At 11.0% G+C, this 17482-nt stretch overlaps 26 protein-coding genes and 15 non-coding genes across 41 annotated transcripts; 37 read left to right on the forward strand and 4 right to left on the reverse strand. All coding sequences in view use genetic code 11, as the record gives it.

Annotated features, from left to right (window-relative positions):
- The first annotated feature begins 83 nt into the window (after positions 1 to 83).
- On the forward strand, positions 84 to 156 carry PGAL8A_API00100. The gene has a single exon. It is a non-coding gene; the product is annotated as a tRNA-Thr (tRNA).
- A 26-nt stretch (positions 157 to 182) lies between these two features.
- RPS4 (apicoplast ribosomal protein S4, putative) lies at positions 183 to 809 on the forward strand. The gene has a single exon. It carries the CDS (start codon positions 183 to 185, stop codon positions 807 to 809), a length of 627 nt encoding a protein of 208 aa, YP_009325453.1.
- An 11-nt stretch (positions 810 to 820) lies between these two features.
- Positions 821 to 892, forward strand: PGAL8A_API00300. Its single transcript has one exon. It is a non-coding gene; the product is annotated as a tRNA-His (tRNA).
- A 9-nt stretch (positions 893 to 901) lies between these two features.
- Positions 902 to 974, forward strand: PGAL8A_API00400. Its single transcript has one exon. It is a non-coding gene; the product is annotated as a tRNA-Cys (tRNA).
- A 267-nt stretch (positions 975 to 1241) lies between these two features.
- Positions 1242 to 1328, forward strand: PGAL8A_API00500. Its single transcript has one exon. It is a non-coding gene; the product is annotated as a tRNA-Met (tRNA).
- Positions 1329 to 1352: 24 nt separating this feature from the next.
- On the forward strand, positions 1353 to 1436 carry PGAL8A_API00600. The gene has a single exon. It is a non-coding gene; the product is annotated as a tRNA-Tyr (tRNA).
- Positions 1437 to 1449: 13 nt separating this feature from the next.
- PGAL8A_API00700 lies at positions 1450 to 1539 on the forward strand. The gene has a single exon. It is a non-coding gene; the product is annotated as a tRNA-Ser (tRNA).
- Positions 1540 to 1543: 4 nt separating this feature from the next.
- PGAL8A_API00800 lies at positions 1544 to 1617 on the forward strand. Its single transcript has one exon. It is a non-coding gene; the product is annotated as a tRNA-Asp (tRNA).
- A 9-nt stretch (positions 1618 to 1626) lies between these two features.
- PGAL8A_API00900 lies at positions 1627 to 1699 on the forward strand. The gene has a single exon. It is a non-coding gene; the product is annotated as a tRNA-Lys (tRNA).
- A 5-nt stretch (positions 1700 to 1704) lies between these two features.
- Positions 1705 to 1775, forward strand: PGAL8A_API01000. The gene has a single exon. It is a non-coding gene; the product is annotated as a tRNA-Glu (tRNA).
- Positions 1776 to 1792: 17 nt separating this feature from the next.
- PGAL8A_API01100 lies at positions 1793 to 1864 on the forward strand. The gene has a single exon. It is a non-coding gene; the product is annotated as a tRNA-Pro (tRNA).
- A 38-nt stretch (positions 1865 to 1902) lies between these two features.
- RPL4 (apicoplast ribosomal protein L4, putative) lies at positions 1903 to 2502 on the forward strand. Its single transcript has one exon. The coding sequence runs from the start codon at positions 1903 to 1905 to the stop codon at positions 2500 to 2502; it is 600 nt and encodes a 199-aa protein (YP_009325454.1).
- On the forward strand, positions 2499 to 2708 carry RPL23 (ribosomal protein L23, putative). The gene has a single exon. It carries the CDS (start codon positions 2499 to 2501, stop codon positions 2706 to 2708), a length of 210 nt encoding a protein of 69 aa, YP_009325455.1.
- Positions 2709 to 2710: 2 nt separating this feature from the next.
- RPL2 (apicoplast ribosomal protein L2, putative) lies at positions 2711 to 3448 on the forward strand. Its single transcript has one exon. It carries the CDS (start codon positions 2711 to 2713, stop codon positions 3446 to 3448), a length of 738 nt encoding a protein of 245 aa, YP_009325456.1.
- A 5-nt stretch (positions 3449 to 3453) lies between these two features.
- On the forward strand, positions 3454 to 3723 carry RPS19 (apicoplast ribosomal protein S19, putative). The gene has a single exon. The coding sequence runs from the start codon at positions 3454 to 3456 to the stop codon at positions 3721 to 3723; it is 270 nt and encodes an 89-aa protein (YP_009325457.1).
- Position 3724: 1 nt separating this feature from the next.
- RPS3 (ribosomal protein S3, putative) lies at positions 3725 to 4357 on the forward strand. Its single transcript has one exon. The coding sequence runs from the start codon at positions 3725 to 3727 to the stop codon at positions 4355 to 4357; it is 633 nt and encodes a 210-aa protein (YP_009325458.1).
- Positions 4358 to 4370: 13 nt separating this feature from the next.
- RPL16 (apicoplast ribosomal protein L16, putative) lies at positions 4371 to 4766 on the forward strand. Its single transcript has one exon. It carries the CDS (start codon positions 4371 to 4373, stop codon positions 4764 to 4766), a length of 396 nt encoding a protein of 131 aa, YP_009325459.1.
- A 6-nt stretch (positions 4767 to 4772) lies between these two features.
- On the forward strand, positions 4773 to 4997 carry RPS17 (apicoplast ribosomal protein S17, putative). Its single transcript has one exon. The coding sequence runs from the start codon at positions 4773 to 4775 to the stop codon at positions 4995 to 4997; it is 225 nt and encodes a 74-aa protein (YP_009325460.1).
- RPL14 (apicoplast ribosomal protein L14, putative) lies at positions 4994 to 5356 on the forward strand. The gene has a single exon. The coding sequence runs from the start codon at positions 4994 to 4996 to the stop codon at positions 5354 to 5356; it is 363 nt and encodes a 120-aa protein (YP_009325461.1).
- A 3-nt stretch (positions 5357 to 5359) lies between these two features.
- RPS8 (apicoplast ribosomal protein S8, putative) lies at positions 5360 to 5746 on the forward strand. The gene has a single exon. It carries the CDS (start codon positions 5360 to 5362, stop codon positions 5744 to 5746), a length of 387 nt encoding a protein of 128 aa, YP_009325462.1.
- A 6-nt stretch (positions 5747 to 5752) lies between these two features.
- On the forward strand, positions 5753 to 6253 carry RPL6 (apicoplast ribosomal protein L6, putative). Its single transcript has one exon. It carries the CDS (start codon positions 5753 to 5755, stop codon positions 6251 to 6253), a length of 501 nt encoding a protein of 166 aa, YP_009325463.1.
- A 15-nt stretch (positions 6254 to 6268) lies between these two features.
- Positions 6269 to 6982, forward strand: RPS5 (apicoplast ribosomal protein S5, putative). Its single transcript has one exon. The coding sequence runs from the start codon at positions 6269 to 6271 to the stop codon at positions 6980 to 6982; it is 714 nt and encodes a 237-aa protein (YP_009325464.1).
- A 6-nt stretch (positions 6983 to 6988) lies between these two features.
- ORF91 (hypothetical protein) lies at positions 6989 to 7234 on the forward strand. The gene has a single exon. It carries the CDS (start codon positions 6989 to 6991, stop codon positions 7232 to 7234), a length of 246 nt encoding a protein of 81 aa, YP_009325465.1.
- RPL36 (apicoplast ribosomal protein L36, putative) lies at positions 7231 to 7341 on the forward strand. Its single transcript has one exon. It carries the CDS (start codon positions 7231 to 7233, stop codon positions 7339 to 7341), a length of 111 nt encoding a protein of 36 aa, YP_009325466.1.
- RPS11 (apicoplast ribosomal protein S11, putative) lies at positions 7338 to 7739 on the forward strand. The gene has a single exon. It carries the CDS (start codon positions 7338 to 7340, stop codon positions 7737 to 7739), a length of 402 nt encoding a protein of 133 aa, YP_009325467.1.
- A 12-nt stretch (positions 7740 to 7751) lies between these two features.
- RPS12 (apicoplast ribosomal protein S12, putative) lies at positions 7752 to 8129 on the forward strand. Its single transcript has one exon. It carries the CDS (start codon positions 7752 to 7754, stop codon positions 8127 to 8129), a length of 378 nt encoding a protein of 125 aa, YP_009325468.1.
- An 8-nt stretch (positions 8130 to 8137) lies between these two features.
- On the forward strand, positions 8138 to 8563 carry RPS7 (apicoplast ribosomal protein S7, putative). Its single transcript has one exon. It carries the CDS (start codon positions 8138 to 8140, stop codon positions 8561 to 8563), a length of 426 nt encoding a protein of 141 aa, YP_009325469.1.
- A 51-nt stretch (positions 8564 to 8614) lies between these two features.
- Positions 8615 to 9844, forward strand: TUFA (elongation factor Tu, putative). Its single transcript has one exon. The coding sequence runs from the start codon at positions 8615 to 8617 to the stop codon at positions 9842 to 9844; it is 1230 nt and encodes a 409-aa protein (YP_009325470.1).
- A 14-nt stretch (positions 9845 to 9858) lies between these two features.
- Positions 9859 to 10104, forward strand: ORF78 (probable protein, unknown function). Its single transcript has one exon. The coding sequence runs from the start codon at positions 9859 to 9861 to the stop codon at positions 10102 to 10104; it is 246 nt and encodes an 81-aa protein (YP_009325471.1).
- PGAL8A_API03000 lies at positions 10081 to 10152 on the reverse strand. The gene has a single exon. It is a non-coding gene; the product is annotated as a tRNA-Phe (tRNA).
- A 17-nt stretch (positions 10153 to 10169) lies between these two features.
- PGAL8A_API03100 lies at positions 10170 to 10241 on the forward strand. Its single transcript has one exon. It is a non-coding gene; the product is annotated as a tRNA-Gln (tRNA).
- A 10-nt stretch (positions 10242 to 10251) lies between these two features.
- On the forward strand, positions 10252 to 10322 carry PGAL8A_API03200. Its single transcript has one exon. It is a non-coding gene; the product is annotated as a tRNA-Gly (tRNA).
- Positions 10323 to 10337: 15 nt separating this feature from the next.
- PGAL8A_API03300 lies at positions 10338 to 10409 on the forward strand. The gene has a single exon. It is a non-coding gene; the product is annotated as a tRNA-Trp (tRNA).
- A 34-nt stretch (positions 10410 to 10443) lies between these two features.
- On the forward strand, positions 10444 to 10800 carry ORF129 (probable protein, unknown function). Its single transcript has one exon. The coding sequence runs from the start codon at positions 10444 to 10446 to the stop codon at positions 10798 to 10800; it is 357 nt and encodes a 118-aa protein (YP_009325472.1).
- Positions 10801 to 10808: 8 nt separating this feature from the next.
- Positions 10809 to 13088, forward strand: CLP (molecular chaperone, putative). Its single transcript has one exon. The coding sequence runs from the start codon at positions 10809 to 10811 to the stop codon at positions 13086 to 13088; it is 2280 nt and encodes a 759-aa protein (YP_009325473.1).
- A 7-nt stretch (positions 13089 to 13095) lies between these two features.
- On the forward strand, positions 13096 to 13167 carry PGAL8A_API03600. The gene has a single exon. It is a non-coding gene; the product is annotated as a tRNA-Gly (tRNA).
- A 26-nt stretch (positions 13168 to 13193) lies between these two features.
- ORF79 (hypothetical protein) lies at positions 13194 to 13544 on the forward strand. Its single transcript has one exon. It carries the CDS (start codon positions 13194 to 13196, stop codon positions 13542 to 13544), a length of 351 nt encoding a protein of 116 aa, YP_009325474.1.
- ORF105 (hypothetical protein) lies at positions 13534 to 13851 on the forward strand. Its single transcript has one exon. It carries the CDS (start codon positions 13534 to 13536, stop codon positions 13849 to 13851), a length of 318 nt encoding a protein of 105 aa, YP_009325475.1.
- On the reverse strand, positions 13838 to 14524 carry RPS2 (apicoplast ribosomal protein S2, putative). The gene has a single exon. It carries the CDS (start codon positions 14522 to 14524, stop codon positions 13838 to 13840), a length of 687 nt encoding a protein of 228 aa, YP_009325476.1.
- A 20-nt stretch (positions 14525 to 14544) lies between these two features.
- PGAL8A_API04000 (hypothetical protein) lies at positions 14545 to 15879 on the reverse strand. Its single transcript has one exon. The coding sequence runs from the start codon at positions 15877 to 15879 to the stop codon at positions 14545 to 14547; it is 1335 nt and encodes a 444-aa protein (YP_009325477.1).
- A 7-nt stretch (positions 15880 to 15886) lies between these two features.
- Positions 15887 to 17467, reverse strand: rpoD (RNA polymerase sigma factor RpoD, putative). Its single transcript has one exon. It carries the CDS (start codon positions 17465 to 17467, stop codon positions 15887 to 15889), a length of 1581 nt encoding a protein of 526 aa, YP_009325478.1.
- Positions 17468 to 17482: the final 15 nt, after the last annotated feature.

Raw genomic sequence — 17482 nt, forward strand, 5'->3', positions numbered from 1 at the left:
TATAGGATTAATATGTATTTATAGTAATATATTTAGTATATAATCCCTAATAAGTTGAATATTTAATTATGGTTTATTTATTTGCTAAAGTAGCTTAATTGGTAAAGCAACTGATTTGTAATCAGTAGATTATGAGTTCAAATCTCACCATTAGCTTGTATTATTTATTGTATATAATTATTATGATAAAATTTTTAATTTCTAAAATAAAAGTATTAAAAAAATTAAATATACCTTTTTTGTTATATTTTTCAAGTAAATATAATTATAAATTATATAATAATAAAATATTATATAATAAAACTTATTATAATTTAAAATTAAAATTTATTAGATATATATGTTATAATTATTGTATAACATATAAACAATATTTATATTATATAAACAAAATAAGAAAAAATTATAAATATGTTATATATTTTAAATTATTAAATATATTAGAATCTAGATTAGATGTATTTTTAGTAAATATAGGATGTTTTAAAACAATATTACAGTCAAGATATTATATAAAATCTCAAAATATATATATAAATAATATTAATATTAAATATTATAATATAAATATAAAAAATAATGATATTATATTTTTTAATAGTAAGATTAAATATATTATATTGAAAAATTTAATTTATAAATATAATATATATTTATATATATTTAAATTATATAAATATAATTTTATAAAAATTTATAGTTATAATGAAAATTTTATATTATGTATATATAATTTAAAAATTAAAATAGTTAATAATATTTTATTAAATAACATATTATATATATATAATAATTTTTTTTATATTTAAAAATTTTAATGATAAATATAACCTAATGGTTAAGGTTAAGAATTGTGGTTTCTTAAATATGAGTTCAAATCTCATTATTTATCTTATTATTTAATGATATAACTTAATTAGGTAAAGTTAATAATTGCAAATTATTGTATTTCAGTTCAAATCTGAATATCATTTTAGAGATATGGTGAAATTTGGTATACACAATGGACTTTATATATATTTTTTATTAATATATAATAATGAGTTAATAAAATTTAATTATAATAATATTATATAAGAAAATATTAAATAAAATACATATAAATTCTGTAATATATAAAAAATATATTCAAACGACTTAATAATATTTATATAAATATAGAAAAAGTCTAAATTTAAATAAGAAAATCCATTAACTTTTTTAGTTATAAGGGTTCAAATCCCTTTATCTCTAAAATTAAAGCATTTATAGCTAAGAGGTCGAAAGCAATGGACTCATAATTCATTTTCATATATTGATCGTCAGTAGTTCGAATCTACTTAAATGCATAAATAATTTTAATTAAAAAATTAAAGTTAATGCCTGAGTGGTTAAAAGGAATGGACTGTAAATCCATTGATTATATATCTACATCAGTTCAAATCTGATTTAACTTATATTAATTATAATAGAGAAATGACTGAGTGGTTTATAGTTATAAATTGCTAATTTATTATATATAATAATTATATATCAAGGGTTCGAATCCCTTTTTCTCTAAGTAGAATTTATAGTTTAAATGGTAAAAATATTATTTTGTCATAATAAAGAATACGAGTTCAAGTCTCGTTAAATTCGTTTATTTTAGAATTACTAGCTTAATTGGTAGAGTACTCGACTTTTAATCGAATGGTTCTGAGTTCAAATCTCAGGTAATTCATAAATACTTTTATCGTTTAATGGTAAGACATCTTTTTTTCAAGAAGAAAATAGGAATTCGATTTTCCTTAAAAGTATATATAAATTTTATATTCAGAATATAGTGTAATGGTAACATATCTATTTTGGAAATAGAAGAATATAGGTTCAAATCCTTTTTTTCTGAAATAAAATTATTAAATATAGTATTTATAAATATTAAAAATGAATATAATTATGTTAAATATAAATAATAATATATTTAATATAATTTTTAAATATAAATATAATTTTTTTATAAAATTATATTTAAATAATTATATTAAAACATGTAAATTATTAGTTTATATATTAAAATATTATTTTTTGTATGATAAAAATAGATATAAACATACAAAAAATAAAAGTTTAATAAATTTTAGTAATAAAAAAATTAGAATTCAAAAAGGATTAGGTAAATCTAGATTAAGAAATTTTAAATCACCTATATGTAAACAAGGTTCTTGTAATTTTGGACCTTTTTATACTAAAAAAATTATTAAATATAATAATTTAAAATATAAATTAGTTTTTTTATATTTATTATTAAATAAACGTAGTAATATAATTATAATTAAATTAGAAGATTTGATAAAATTTTTAAATTATATGTATAATTATTATAGTAATAATGTATTTAATTTAAATTTTTTAATTAATAAAATTATATATTTTAATGGTATTTTAAATAGATATTTAATAATATATTTAAATCAAATTTTAAATTTTAATAGTAATATTATATTAAATTTAATAAAATATAATTATATTATAATTATGTTATGAAAGAAATTATTTTAAATTTATATTTAAATAATATATTTTATAAAGTAAATTTTATTAATAAATTTATAATAATTTATACAAATAAATATTTAACAAAATTAGATATTAAATATATTTTAAAATATATATTTAATAAAAAATTTATAAAAATAAATAATATTAATAATAATAAAGTTTTTAAAAAATATTATATTTCTTTTAGATAAAAATGATTTTAAAATTAAAAAAATATAATATTTATAAATATTTAAAAAATTTTGGAAAAAATAATAAAGGATATATAACTATAAAAAATAAAGGAGGGGGTAAATTAAAATATAATTATAAATTAATAGATTTTTGGTATGATAATTATAATATTAAATTTAATTATAAAATAATTTTATTTAAAAAATTAAAGAATTATTTTAGAAATAATTATATAGGATGTATTTTATATTTATCATTAATGTTAAATCATTTACAAAAATATATTATTTTACAATATAATTATATATTAAATTCGATATATTATATAACAAATATAAATAATATAAAACAAGGAAGTTATTTGCAATTAAAATATTGTAAATTGGGTACTTATATATATAATATTTCTATAAATAATAAAGGTGGTATTTTTGCTAGATCTGCTGGTACTTTTGCTCAAATATTAACTTTTTATAAAAATTTTGTATATATTAAACTACCTTCTAAACAATATAAATATATACTTAATACATGTTTTTGTTATATTGGAATTAATAGTAATATTTTTTATAATAAATATAAAATAAAAAATGCTGGATATAATATTTATTATAATAAAAAGTCACATGTTAGAGGTAAAGCTATGAATGTATGTGATCATCCTCATGGAGGAGGAAAAGGTAAAACAAGTATAGGACGTAAATATCCTTGTTCTAAGAAAGGATTACATTCAAAAGGATATAAAACTAAAAAATAATAAATATGATTAAATTATATTGGTTAAAAATATCATTAAATAATAAATATATATTTAAAAATTTAAATAAAAATAATAATAAAAATATTATTTTAAAAATATATAATAAAAATATATATATTTATAAAAAATTATTAAATATATATTTAAAAGTATATAATGGATGTAAATTTATACCTATTTATATAAATAAATATAAGTTATATAAAAAAATAGGTAATTTTATTTATACTAAATTTATAAAAAATAATATTAAAGAATTAATTTTAGATTAATATGGGACAAAAAGTTCATCCTTTGATATTTAGAAGTAATATTTATAAAAATTATTTGAATAATTTTTATATTAATATTAATAAAAATAAATATTATTTAATTAATATATTATTAATATATTTTTTATATTATAATTTATATAGAGTATTTGATTATAAATATAATTATTATATTAATATTAATATATATTTTTATATTAATAAATTTATAGTAATATTTTTGTTATTTAATTATATAAATTTAAAATATATTTTTATATTATTTAATTATTTTAATTATTATTATTATAATATTTATAATTTTATATGTTATTTAAAAATTAAATATATTAATAATTATTATAATAATATTAATGTAATAATGTTTTATGTAAAAAAATATTATATTAAATATAAATCTTTAAAATTAATATTTGATTTTATATATAATAATTTTTTAAAATATAATAATAATATTAAAGGGTTAAAAATAAAAGTTTCAGGTAGGTTTAAAAATAATTTAAAAACTAAAACAGAAATTTACATTTATGGAATAATATCTTTAAATATTTTAAATAATAATATTAAATATTTAAATAATATTATAAATACTAAACAAGGTATTTTAAGTATAAAAATATGGTTAAATAATTAAAATATAAATTATTATGAATATATTATTTAATAATAAAATTCAAAAAGGAAAAATAAAAGGTATTTTTAATTTAAAATTTTTAAATTTATATTGGGGTATAATTTCTTTAAATTCTGGTTTTATTACTAAAAATCAATTAGATACTTCTAAATTTATAATAAATAAATTTATAAAAAAAATAGGTAAATATAATATATGTATAAAGTGTAATAAATCATTGACTAAAAAATCTTTAAAAACTAGAATGGGTGCTGGTAAGGGATCTATAGAGTTATATGTTGGTATTGTAAAAAAATATAAGTTATTATTTGAAATAAGTAAAATTTCATTAAAAGAAATTTTTATGATAACTAAAATATTATCATATAAATTGCCTTTTAAATTACAATTTATAAAAAAAAATTTATAAAATTTTATGAATATAAAAATAGGGTATGTATTAAAAATTTTAAATAAAAATATTAAATTGATTTGTATTTCTTTTTATAGATATAATATTAAATATAAAAAATTAAAATTAATAAATAAATTTATTACAGTTTATGATAATAGAAATGAAATTGTTAAAAATGATTATATATTATTTAAATATTATAAAAAAAGTAAATATTGTAATTTTAAAGTAGTTAAAATATTATGATATATTTAAATAGTTTATTAGATGTAATAGATAATAGTGGAATTTTTAAATTTAAATATATTAATGTGTTAAATAAATGTAAAAAACCTAAATATGGAGATATAATTATAGGTGTTGTGTATAAATTATATAATAATAATTTATATAAAAAATCAGATAAATGTAAAGGTATTTTAGTTCAACAAAAATTATTTTTAAATTTAAAAATATATTATTCTATAAAATTTAATAAAAATGCTGTTATAATTTTAAATAATAATTTAATTTCAGTAGGTACTAAAAGTAATAATTATATATTGAAATATATAAAATATAATAAAAATATTAATATAAAAAAATTAAAAATAAAATATATTTAAGTAATGATTGTAAAGTTTTTAAATCAATTTAAATATAATTTAAAATTAAAAAAAAAATTTATTTTTTATAAATTTAGTAAAATTATATATAGTATTATAATTTTGTTATATAATTATAATTATGTATTAAAATTTTATATTTTTAAAATTGATAGTAAATATTTTATTTTTATTATTTTAAATAAAAATAAAAAGATAAATTATTTTAAAATATATATAAAATATAATCAAATATTTTATATTAATTATAACAAATTAATAAATTTTATAAAATTTTATAGATATTTTAAAGGATTATTAATTTTATATTCTTTTAAATATAAATTTATTACACATTTATTATCTTTAAAGTATAAAAGTGGGGGTATTTTAATATTTTGTATTTTTTAAATAATAATGTTTAATAATAAATATATTTTTTTAAATTATATTTATAATAATAATATATATTTAATTTTTGATTTTAAAAATTTTGATTATATATATATTATAGTTAATAATAAAAATAGTGAAATAATAAAATATATATATATTATAAATAATATATATATATATTTTAATAATATTAATAAAATATACTTCATATTATATAAAATGTATGAACATATATTTTTAAATATTAATAATAATTTATATAAATTGATATTAAATATTATAGGAATTAATTATAAATTTTATTGTATTAAAAATTATAATTTATTAATATTTCAATTAAAATATAGTCATAAAATAATTATAAAATTACCTAATGTAATATTTTATAAATTAAATTTATTTAAAAATATTATATATTTATATAGTAATAATTTATTAATATTAAATTCTTTAGGTAAATTAATAAATTCATTTCAATATATAAATAAATATAAAGAATTAGGTATTAGAGTAATAAAATAAAAAAGAATATTTATTATGAATATTAATAATATTAAATTAAATAATTTTTATATATTATATTATGTTTTAATTTTATTAAGAAGTTTATTTATTTTATTTAGTAATAAATTTAAATATGATGTAAAGTATATATATAAAATATATTATATAATAATTTTATATTTAAAATTATATTATATTATAAATAAATTATATAATAATAATATTATTTATTATAATAATTATAATTATATTTATTTTTATATTTATAAATATAATAATATTGTTATTAAGAATAATTATAAAATTATATATAATAATATTATAGAAAAAATTATTGAAATAAAAAAAGTTTCATATACTATAAAAAAAGGAAGAATTAAAAGATATAAAGTTTTATTATTAATAGGTAATAAACGTGGGTGGATTGGTATAGGAATAGGTAAGAGTTATAATATAAATAAAGCTATTTTATTAGCTAAAATTAATGGTTTAAATAATATATATTATTTTAAATATTCTTTATTAAATGTATATAAGTTAAAATGTATATATTTTAATTCTAATAAATTATTTATTAAGTTAAAATTTAATATTTATAATGATTTAAATATAAAATTTTTATTATTTAAATATTTATTTGAATGTTTAGGGTATTTAAATTGTAAAGTTATTATATATTATAATATTATAAATAATAAATATAATTTATTAAATAAATTATTATTAGTATTATTTAATAATTTTTAAAAAAATATGATATTATATTTATTAAATAAAAATTTATATATATATATATTAAAATATATATATGGATTAAATTTATATAAAATTAATTTATTATTAAGTGTAAATAATGTAAATATTTTTAATATTTATAATAATAAAATAAAAATTAAATTAAGTTTATATAGATTAAATATATATTTACATAAAATTTTAAAAATAAAAAAAAATAATATAATTATTAATAAAATAAAAAAATTTAATATAAAAAAATGAAAAAACGTTCTTCTATAAAAAAAATATGTAATAAGTGTAAATTAATTAAACGTTTTAAAAAATTACATATTATTTGTATAAATAAAAAACATAAACAAACTCAATGATAATTTTAAATAATAATTATATAATATTTATATATTTTAAATTAAAATTAAAAAATACATTAGTAACTATTTCTAAATATAAAAAATATAAAAATACATATATTTATATTAAAAATTTAAAAAATATATCTTGTGGTCATTTTAAACAATTTAAAAATAGATTGAAAAATACTATATTAGCAAATAATATTTTAATTATAAATATAATAAAATATTTAATTAATAAAAATTTATTAAATATTAATTTAATTTTTAATGGAATTAATTTTTATAGAATACATATATTAAAATTATTATTAAATACAAAATATAAAAATAAAAAATTAAATATTTATAAATTATTTGATATAACTTCTATCCCTTATAATGGATGTAAATTTTCTAAAAAAAAATATTAAATTAAAAATAAAATGATTTCAATTAATAAATTATTATATAATAAAAAAAAATTAAATTTTAAGAATAAAAAAAAAAATAATAATTATTTATTAAATAAATGTCCACAAAAAAAAGGTATAGTATTAAAAATATTAATTAAAACTCCTAAAAAACCTAATTCTGCATTAAGAAAAGTAGCAAAAATAAAATTATCAAATAATAAGGAATTATTAGCTTATATTCCGGGTGAAGGAAAATCAATACAAGAACATAATTTTGTATTAATTAAAGGAGGTAGAGTTAAAGATTTACCAGGTATTAAATATAAAATAATTAGAGGTTCTTTAGATTCTATAGGGGTTATAAATAGAAAAACTTCAAGATCTAAATATGGTACAAAAAAAATATAAATTATATTATGATTATATTTAAATATTTTGTAAAAATATATTTAAAAAAAGGAAATATAAATAAAAGTATTAAATTATTAATATATATATTATATTTATTAAAAAAAATAACTAAAAAATCTGGTATATTTATTTTTAATAAAGCTATAAAAAATTTATTATTACCATTTTCTTTTTTAAAAATAAAAATAAATACTATTAAATATTATATACCTATTATAATATCATATGAACAATCTATATTTAATGTATATAAATTATTTATTAAAATTATAAAGAATAAAAATATTATGTTATATAAAATTATTTGTAAATATATAATTTTAAGTTATAATAAAGAAGGTGATTTATATAAAATGAAATTAAATTTAATAAAACAATTTATATCTAATAGAGTATATATATATTTATTAAATAAATCTAAAATTATTTAAAAAGGATTATATTATTATTTATTTTATATATATTATTAATAAAAAATACATATGAATAATAAATTATTTTTAAGAAATAAACAACATATAAATTTAGGTACTATAGGTCATGTAGATCATGGAAAAACAACATTAACTACTGCAATATCTTATTTATTAAATATACAAGGGTTATCAAAAAAATATAATTATTCTGATATAGATTCTGCTCCTGAAGAAAAAATAAGAGGAATTACAATTAATACAACACATATAGAATATGAAACTTTTACAAAACATTGTGCTCATATAGATTGTCCAGGACATGCTGATTATATTAAAAATATGATAATAGGAGCTACACAAATGGATATTGCTATTTTAGTAATTTCTATAATAGATGGTATAATGCCTCAAACATATGAACATTTATTATTGATAAAACAAATAGGAATTAAAGATATTATTATTTTTTTAAATAAAGAAGATTTATGTGATGATATAGAATTAATTGATTTTATAAAATTAGAAATTAATGAATTATTAATTAAATATAATTTTGATTTAAATTATATTAAAATATTAACTGGATCTGCATTAAATGTAATAAATATTATACAAAAAAATAAAAATTATGAATTAATAAAATCTAATATATGGATACAAAAATTAATTAATTTAATTAATGAAATAGATAATATTAAAATATCTACTAGAAAAATTAATGATGATTTTTTAATGCCTATAGAAGATATATTTTCAATTACAGGAAGAGGTACTGTTGTTACAGGTAAAATTGAACAAGGATGTATTAATTTAAATGAAGAAATTGAAATTTTAAAATTTGAAAAATCTTCTATTATAACTACAGTTATAGGTTTAGAAATGTTCAAAAAACAATTAAATCAAGCTCAATCTGGAGATAATGTAGGTATTTTATTAAGAAATATTCAAAAAAAAGAAATAAAAAGAGGTATGATTTTATCAAAACCTAATAAATTAAAAGTATCAAAATTTTTTATATCTGAAACTTATATTTTAACACAAGAAGAAGGAGGACGTCATAAACCTTTTGGAATTGGATATAAACCTCAATTTTTTATTCGTACAGTAGATGTTACAGGAGAAATAAAAAATATATATTCTAATAATATTAATCAAAAAATTGCTATACCTGGAGATAAATTAACATTATATATTGAATTAAAACATTATATAGTATTAACTTTAAATATGAAATTTTCTATTAGAGAAGGAGGTAAAACTATAGGTGCAGGTATTATAACAAATATTATTAATTAATAATAAAATATATAATGATAAAATATAATAATAATTTATTAAATAAAATTTTAATAAAAAAAATATTTAGAATTATAAAACATTTTAATATATTTTATTATCGTTTATTTATTTGGATATATATAATTATTTTAATATTTTTATTAATAAATAAAAAAAATATATATAATAAAATAATATACAATAAATATAAATATTTAATAAATTTTTTATTTATAATTTTATTATTAAATTTATGTCAAAAATCAGATTTGAACTGATAACACATGGATCTTCAATCCATTGCTCTACCATTGAGCTATAATGACTTATTATTTTATAATAATAGAATATAACCAAATGGTTAAGGTAATGAATTTTGATTTCATTAATATAGGTTCAAATCCTATTATTCTAAATAAAATTATATGAATATAATTTAATGATAAAATACAATTTTACCAAAATTGTTATAAGAGTTTAATTCTCTTTATTCATATAAATAATTCAAATTATGTCTTTAATTTAATGTTAAAATATAAATCTCCAAAATTTATAAATAAAGGTTCAAATCCTTTAAGACATGTATATAATATTAAATATTATAGAAAATTATAAAGATGGCTATTATATATAAATGTAAATTTTTAATAAAAAATATAAAGACAAATTTAAATCCTATTTTAAATTTAAAATTTAAATTATATAATATAAATATAAATTTTTTAAATAAATTAATTACAGAATATTTAAATAATTATAATATAAATATATTTATAATATATATATATTCAAATAAAACATTTAAAATTATATATAATTATACAATATTTAATTTATATAAAAAATTTTTAAAAATTATAAATAAAATTATATTAATATATAAAATATTATTATATAAAAAAAATCAATTATTATTTTATAATATATATCAATTATTAAATATAATATATAATAATATAAAAAATTACATATAAAAAAACTCATGATTTTAAATAAAATTTATAATACTAAAGAATTAATAATAATTTTTATTAAAGCAGAATATTTAGCATTAAAATATAATAATTATTTTATAATGCCTATTCATTTAATGTTAAGTTTATTATTAACAAATAATATATGTACTAAATTATTAAATATAAATATAAATTTAATAAATGAAAAATTAATTAAATCTTTATTAAATAAATATAAATATACAAATAAAAATATTACTAATATAATATTTTCTAATAATACAATTAATATAATAATAAAATTAAATAAATTTAATTTTAAAATAAATTCTTTTAATTTATTATTATTATTATTAGATGAAAACAATAATGATATAAATTACTTATTTAAATATTTAAATATAAATTTTAAAAATTTAAATTATAATTTCATAAATAAAAATATATTTCCTAATATTATAAAATACAAATTAAATGAAATAGCTTATAATAATTTAAATATAAAATATATATTTAATTTAAATTTTTATAAAAAACAATATTTAAAATTATTACAAATATTAAATGTAAAAATAAAAAAACATATTATAATAATAGGTATAGAAGAAAATATATTATCATTTTTACAAATATTAAATATTAATATACAAAATAAAATTATTCCTGTTTATTTACAAAATACTGAAATATGGGTATTAAATGATATATTTAATTATGATATTCAATATTTAATATTAAAAATATTGAATTTATCTAAATATTTTTTTAATAGTAAATATAAATTAATTTTAATCATAAAAAATATAGAATTATTTTATAATGATGATATAAATAATAATAATGATAAATTATATTATTTAAATTTATTATTAAATAAAATAAATAATTATAATATTCATATTATAATTATAATTAATAAAAATAAATATAATTTATATTTTAAATATAATTTAATTTTAGATAATTTATTTTATAAAATAAAAATTAAAGAATTATCAATATTACAAACTTTTATAATAATTAAAAATAATATTAATGAATATATATATAAATATAATATAAATATTAATAATTATATAATATATAAATTAATAAATTTAAGTAAAATATATATAAAAAATACTATTTTGCCTATAACACCTTTAATATTATTAGAAAATTTATGTTCAAAAAAATATTTAATAAATAATAAATTTAATAATCTAAATTTTAATTATTTATTTACTAATAATTCTACAATTAATAATATAAATAATAATAAATTATCTATTGAAGATATTAAAAATTCAATATCAGATTATTTAAATATATCAAAAACTATATTATTTAAAAATAATAAAATAACTAATTATAATTTTAATCAATTAAAAATTCATTTACATAAAAATATATATGGTCAAAATCATATATTTAATAAAATATTACCTTCAATTAAACAAAATTTAATAGGATTAAAAACAAAAAATAAACCTATTGGTAGTTGGATTTTATGTGGACCTAGTGGTACAGGTAAAACAGAACTTGCTAAAATATTAGCTAAACAATTATTTGGTTCAGAAAAAGAATTAATAAGATTTGATATGAGTGAATATATGGAAAAACATTCAATTTCAAGATTAATTGGTTCACCTCCAGGTTATATAGGTTATTCAGAAGGAGGACAATTAACAGAACAAGTTTTTAAAAAACCTAATTCAATAATTTTATTTGATGAAATAGAAAAAGCTCATCCTGATATATATAATATAATGTTACAAATATTAGATGAAGGAAGATTAACAGATACTACAGGTAAATTAATAGATTTTACTAATACAATTATTTTATTAACTAGTAATTTAGGATGTCCTAAAAATTATGATATTTATTTTAAAAATAAAAATTATTTATCAGAATTAGATTTAAAAGAAATTGAAAAAAATATTAAATTAAGTATTAATAAATTTTTTAAACCTGAATTATTAAATAGATTAACAAATATATTAATATTTAACCCTTTAAATATAAATAATTTATTATTAATATTTGATAAATTTATTAAAGAATTGCAAATAAAATTATATTTAAATAAATTAAATATTTTAGTACATATAAATAATAATATTAAATATATTATAACAAAATTATCATATAATCCTTTATATGGTGCTCGTCCTTTAAAAAGAATTTTAGAATTAATATTTGATAAATCTATAAGTGATTTAATATTAATTTATAATAAAACTTATTTTTCAAAGAATAAATATATTTTATATTATTATTTAAATAAATATTATAATTTAAATTATGACATTTATTTATTATAAATTTTTAACAAATATAGTTTAATAGGTAAAATATTAATTTTCCAAATTAATGATATGGATTCAATTTCCATTATTTGTATTTAATATAAATAAATAATTATAATTATGATTAATAATATTTTTCTATATTCAAAATCAAATAAAACAAAATATAAAACATATAAAATTATATTAATAGAAAATTATAAAATTATTAAATTAGGTATTTATAATCCTAAATTAAATATTATTTCTTGTATGTATTATAAATTATTAAAATATTTAAAATATAATTATATTTTAAATAAAAATTTATTAAAAATTTTATTATATAAAATAAAAAATAATATAAGAGAAATGACAGAGTGGTTTATTGTATTTGATTTGAGATCAAAAAAATATTTAAATATTTCATGGGTTCAAATCCCATTTTCTCTTTTTAATATAAAATATTATTTAATAAAAAATGATATTTAATTTATATTCAAAATTAAAAAAAAATTTATTATTAAAAAAATTTAAAAATATAAATATAATAAAATATAATATAAATAAAAAAATATATATTAAATATTTAAATATTATATTTAAAAGTAAAAATTCAAATAATTATATATATAATAAAATTAATTATAATTATAAAAATATTAAATTATTATATATAATATCTAATAAATATAATTTATTACTAATTAAAATAATAAATTTTTGGTATATATTATTATATTATAAAATAAATTATCATAATATATATTTAATTAAAAATATTTTTACATATTTTTAATTTTACTATGTATTATAGATGTATAAATTATTTGATATATTAATTTTAAAGATTTATAATTATTATAATTTCCCAAAATTTTAATATTAATAATATTTGAATCTAAACTTAAATTTATAAAACTAATTAAAATTAATTTTAATTTTAAAATTTCATTTAAAATTAAATCATTATTAAAATTTGTTAAAAAAATATATTTTGGTATATTTAACATATATTTAATTCCTTTAAATTTATTATTTAATTTATTATAAATAATATTTAATTTAATTAAACATTTTTTAGATATTATATTTATTAAATATTTATTTTTAAGTAATTTATATAACCATATATAAATTATAATTTTTTTTTTAAAAATACTCCAATTAGTTAATAATCCAGGTATCCATTTAATAATATAAAAATTATTTGTTAAATTACATATTTTAATAATAAAATTTAACATTAAATTATTATTATTATTTATAAATAAAATTTTTTGATTTAATAAAAATATATTATAAATATATATATATAATTTATATAAATATAAAGCTATTAAAGTAAAATTTAATATACAATTATTATATTTTATTTTATAAATAAATTTATAATTATTAAAATGAATATTTTGAAAATTATTTCCAATATAAATATTAGATTTTAATAAATTTTTAAAAGTAATAAACATTATTTAATTTATAAACATTTTTATAATGTTAAATATCTATACCATCCATTACCTACAGGTAATAAATCAGTCATTATAATCTTAGATTTTATATCTATTAACCAATCTATTTTATTATTTAAAATATTTAAATTTATTATTTTAAATGTATTTTGAAAACTTATATTAGTTAAAAATCCTGAATTAGCTAAAATAGATTTAGTAATTCCTAAAATAATAGGTTCATATTTATAAATATAAATATTATTTAAATTTAAAGAATAATTAATTATATTAATTAAATATAATGGTATAATATCATTATATTTAAATATTTTAAAATTATTAGATATTATTTTTATACATGATAACATTTTTTTAATTACAAGTTCAAAATAAATTGAAGGTAAATAAATATTTTGATAACTATATTGTTTTATAATAGATTCTAATAAAATATTATATATATATATAAATGAACTTTTAGCAGATTGATAAATATTAATATTTTTTAATAAATAATTGAAATAATATTTTAAATTTTTATTTATACAATAAAAATCAGTATTTAATGAATATCCACTATATATTATAGAGCTTATATCTTCAAAAATATATGAATAAAAATTTAATTTATAACTAAAATATTTAATTTTATATTTATTACATATATTATATATATATATTATATTATTTAAATAATTATAATATCTAATATAAAAAATAACAAAAATATTATTAGAAATAAAAGATATATTATTTATTATATTTTTATTTTCAAAAATTATGTTAATTGATTGTAATCCTATTGTAATATCACTTAAATATATATTAAAAATATTATTATTATTATAATTATAATAAATCTTATTATAAAAATTATTATTTATAAATAAATTAAAATATTTATATTGATAATAATTAACTTGATTATTATATATATTATAATTATTTTTATAAATAATATTATTATGTATTAAATTATTATTTATATTATATAAATTTTTTATTATATATAAATTTAATTTTATATTATACTTATATAAATATTTTATATAATTATTACAAATAATAAATAAATTATAATTATTATTTAATAATAAATATTTATACCAATTATATTTAATTATTTCATATAAAAATAAAAATTTTTTTTTTTTTATAAAAAATAATAATTTATTTACATTAATTAAATATAATTTTTTTATTTTTTTTAAAATTATAATATTATTATAAAATTTATCCAAAAATATATAATATAAATTATTATTATATTTATAATATTTTATATTATAATATTTATAATAATACATATAATTTAAATAATTTTTTTCCAATATATTTAAATTTAATATATTATTTATATTATTATACATTTTTATTTTAACTACTATATAAAAAATTTGAATAAAAAATATTATTATATATAAAATAATAATATGAAAAAAAATTAATATTACCTTTTAAAAAAAATATTATATTATATTTTTTATTTTTATTTACATTATAAATAATTCCCTTTTTAAAAATATGATATAATTTAATATAATTATAATAAAAATAATATGTATATATATTATATATTACCCATTTATTATATAAATTTTTAATTAATAATTGAATTATATTATTATTATAATATTTAAATATATTATTAAAATTTTTTACTATAATATTATTTAAATTAAATTTAAAATCTTTAGAAATAGAATTTTTAATAAAATTTAATTTAATAAATTGATTTAATAATATATACTTTATATTATAAAATTTTTTAAAATTATTATTAATTAATAATTTGTTAATTAAAAATATTAAATTATTTCTACTGTTATTAAAATTTTTAAAATTATATACTAATTTAAATATTTTTTTTATATTAAACTTATAAAAATATAATTTATAAATAAAATATTCATTTAAAATAGTATAATTTAAATTCTTATTTAAAATAGAACTTACATGAAACGTTCTTAATACCATTTGAGTACTAGGTTCACTTATTGCTTCACTAGATATAACTCCTATATGTTGACCTAAATTATATTTATATAATTGTTTATAATTTAAACAATTATTACAAATATTATTAAATATTGAACATAAATATATTGATTTTATATATAAATTAATATAAATATTATATGATAAATTTAATAATTTATTTAATATATATTTAGTTATATAAATATTTTTTATATTAATAAAATTTCCAGTATTTATATTTACAATATTATTTTTTAAAATTTTAAATTTTAATATATTAATAGGTAAAATTATATTACCATATATATCTAAATTACATGAATATTTAAATAAAAAAGGAGATTTACAATTTAATTCTTTTATTATAAAATTATTAGTTATATTAACTAAACGCTTAGTTAAATACCCTGAATCTGCAGTTTTTAAAGCAGTATCAATTATTCCTTTTTTAGATCCGTAACAAGATAATATATATTCATATATATTTAATTCATTTATAAAATTATTAATAACTGGTTTTTCATAAATAATTCCTTTTATATTTGAAATATATCCTTTATAACCAATTAATTGTTGTAATTGAGAATATTTTATTTTTATTTTATTATTAAAAAATAAATATAAATTAGAATATATAGGATTAATTTTTTTATATAAATTATTATTTAATATGTTTTGCATTTTATTAATAATTTTTAAATAATAATAATTATTAAAAAATATATTTAAATAATTATAATTAATTTCATAATATTTATTATTATATATATAATTAATTTTATTTTTATATAATATTAATAAATATATAAAATTTGAAAAATCTTTAATATTTAAAGAATAATTATATATAAAACAATATTCAAATCCTAAATATAATAATTCATGTAATATTTTAGAACTTATATTATATTTAAATAATATTAATAATTTTTGTTCCAAAATTTTTAAATTATATTTATCTAAAAAATAAAAATACATAATATAATTATATTT

This window comes from Plasmodium gallinaceum (genome assembly GCF_900005855.1).
Source record: "Plasmodium gallinaceum strain 8A genome assembly, organelle: plastid:apicoplast".
Taxonomy (NCBI): Eukaryota; Apicomplexa; class Aconoidasida; order Haemosporida; family Plasmodiidae; genus Plasmodium; species Plasmodium gallinaceum.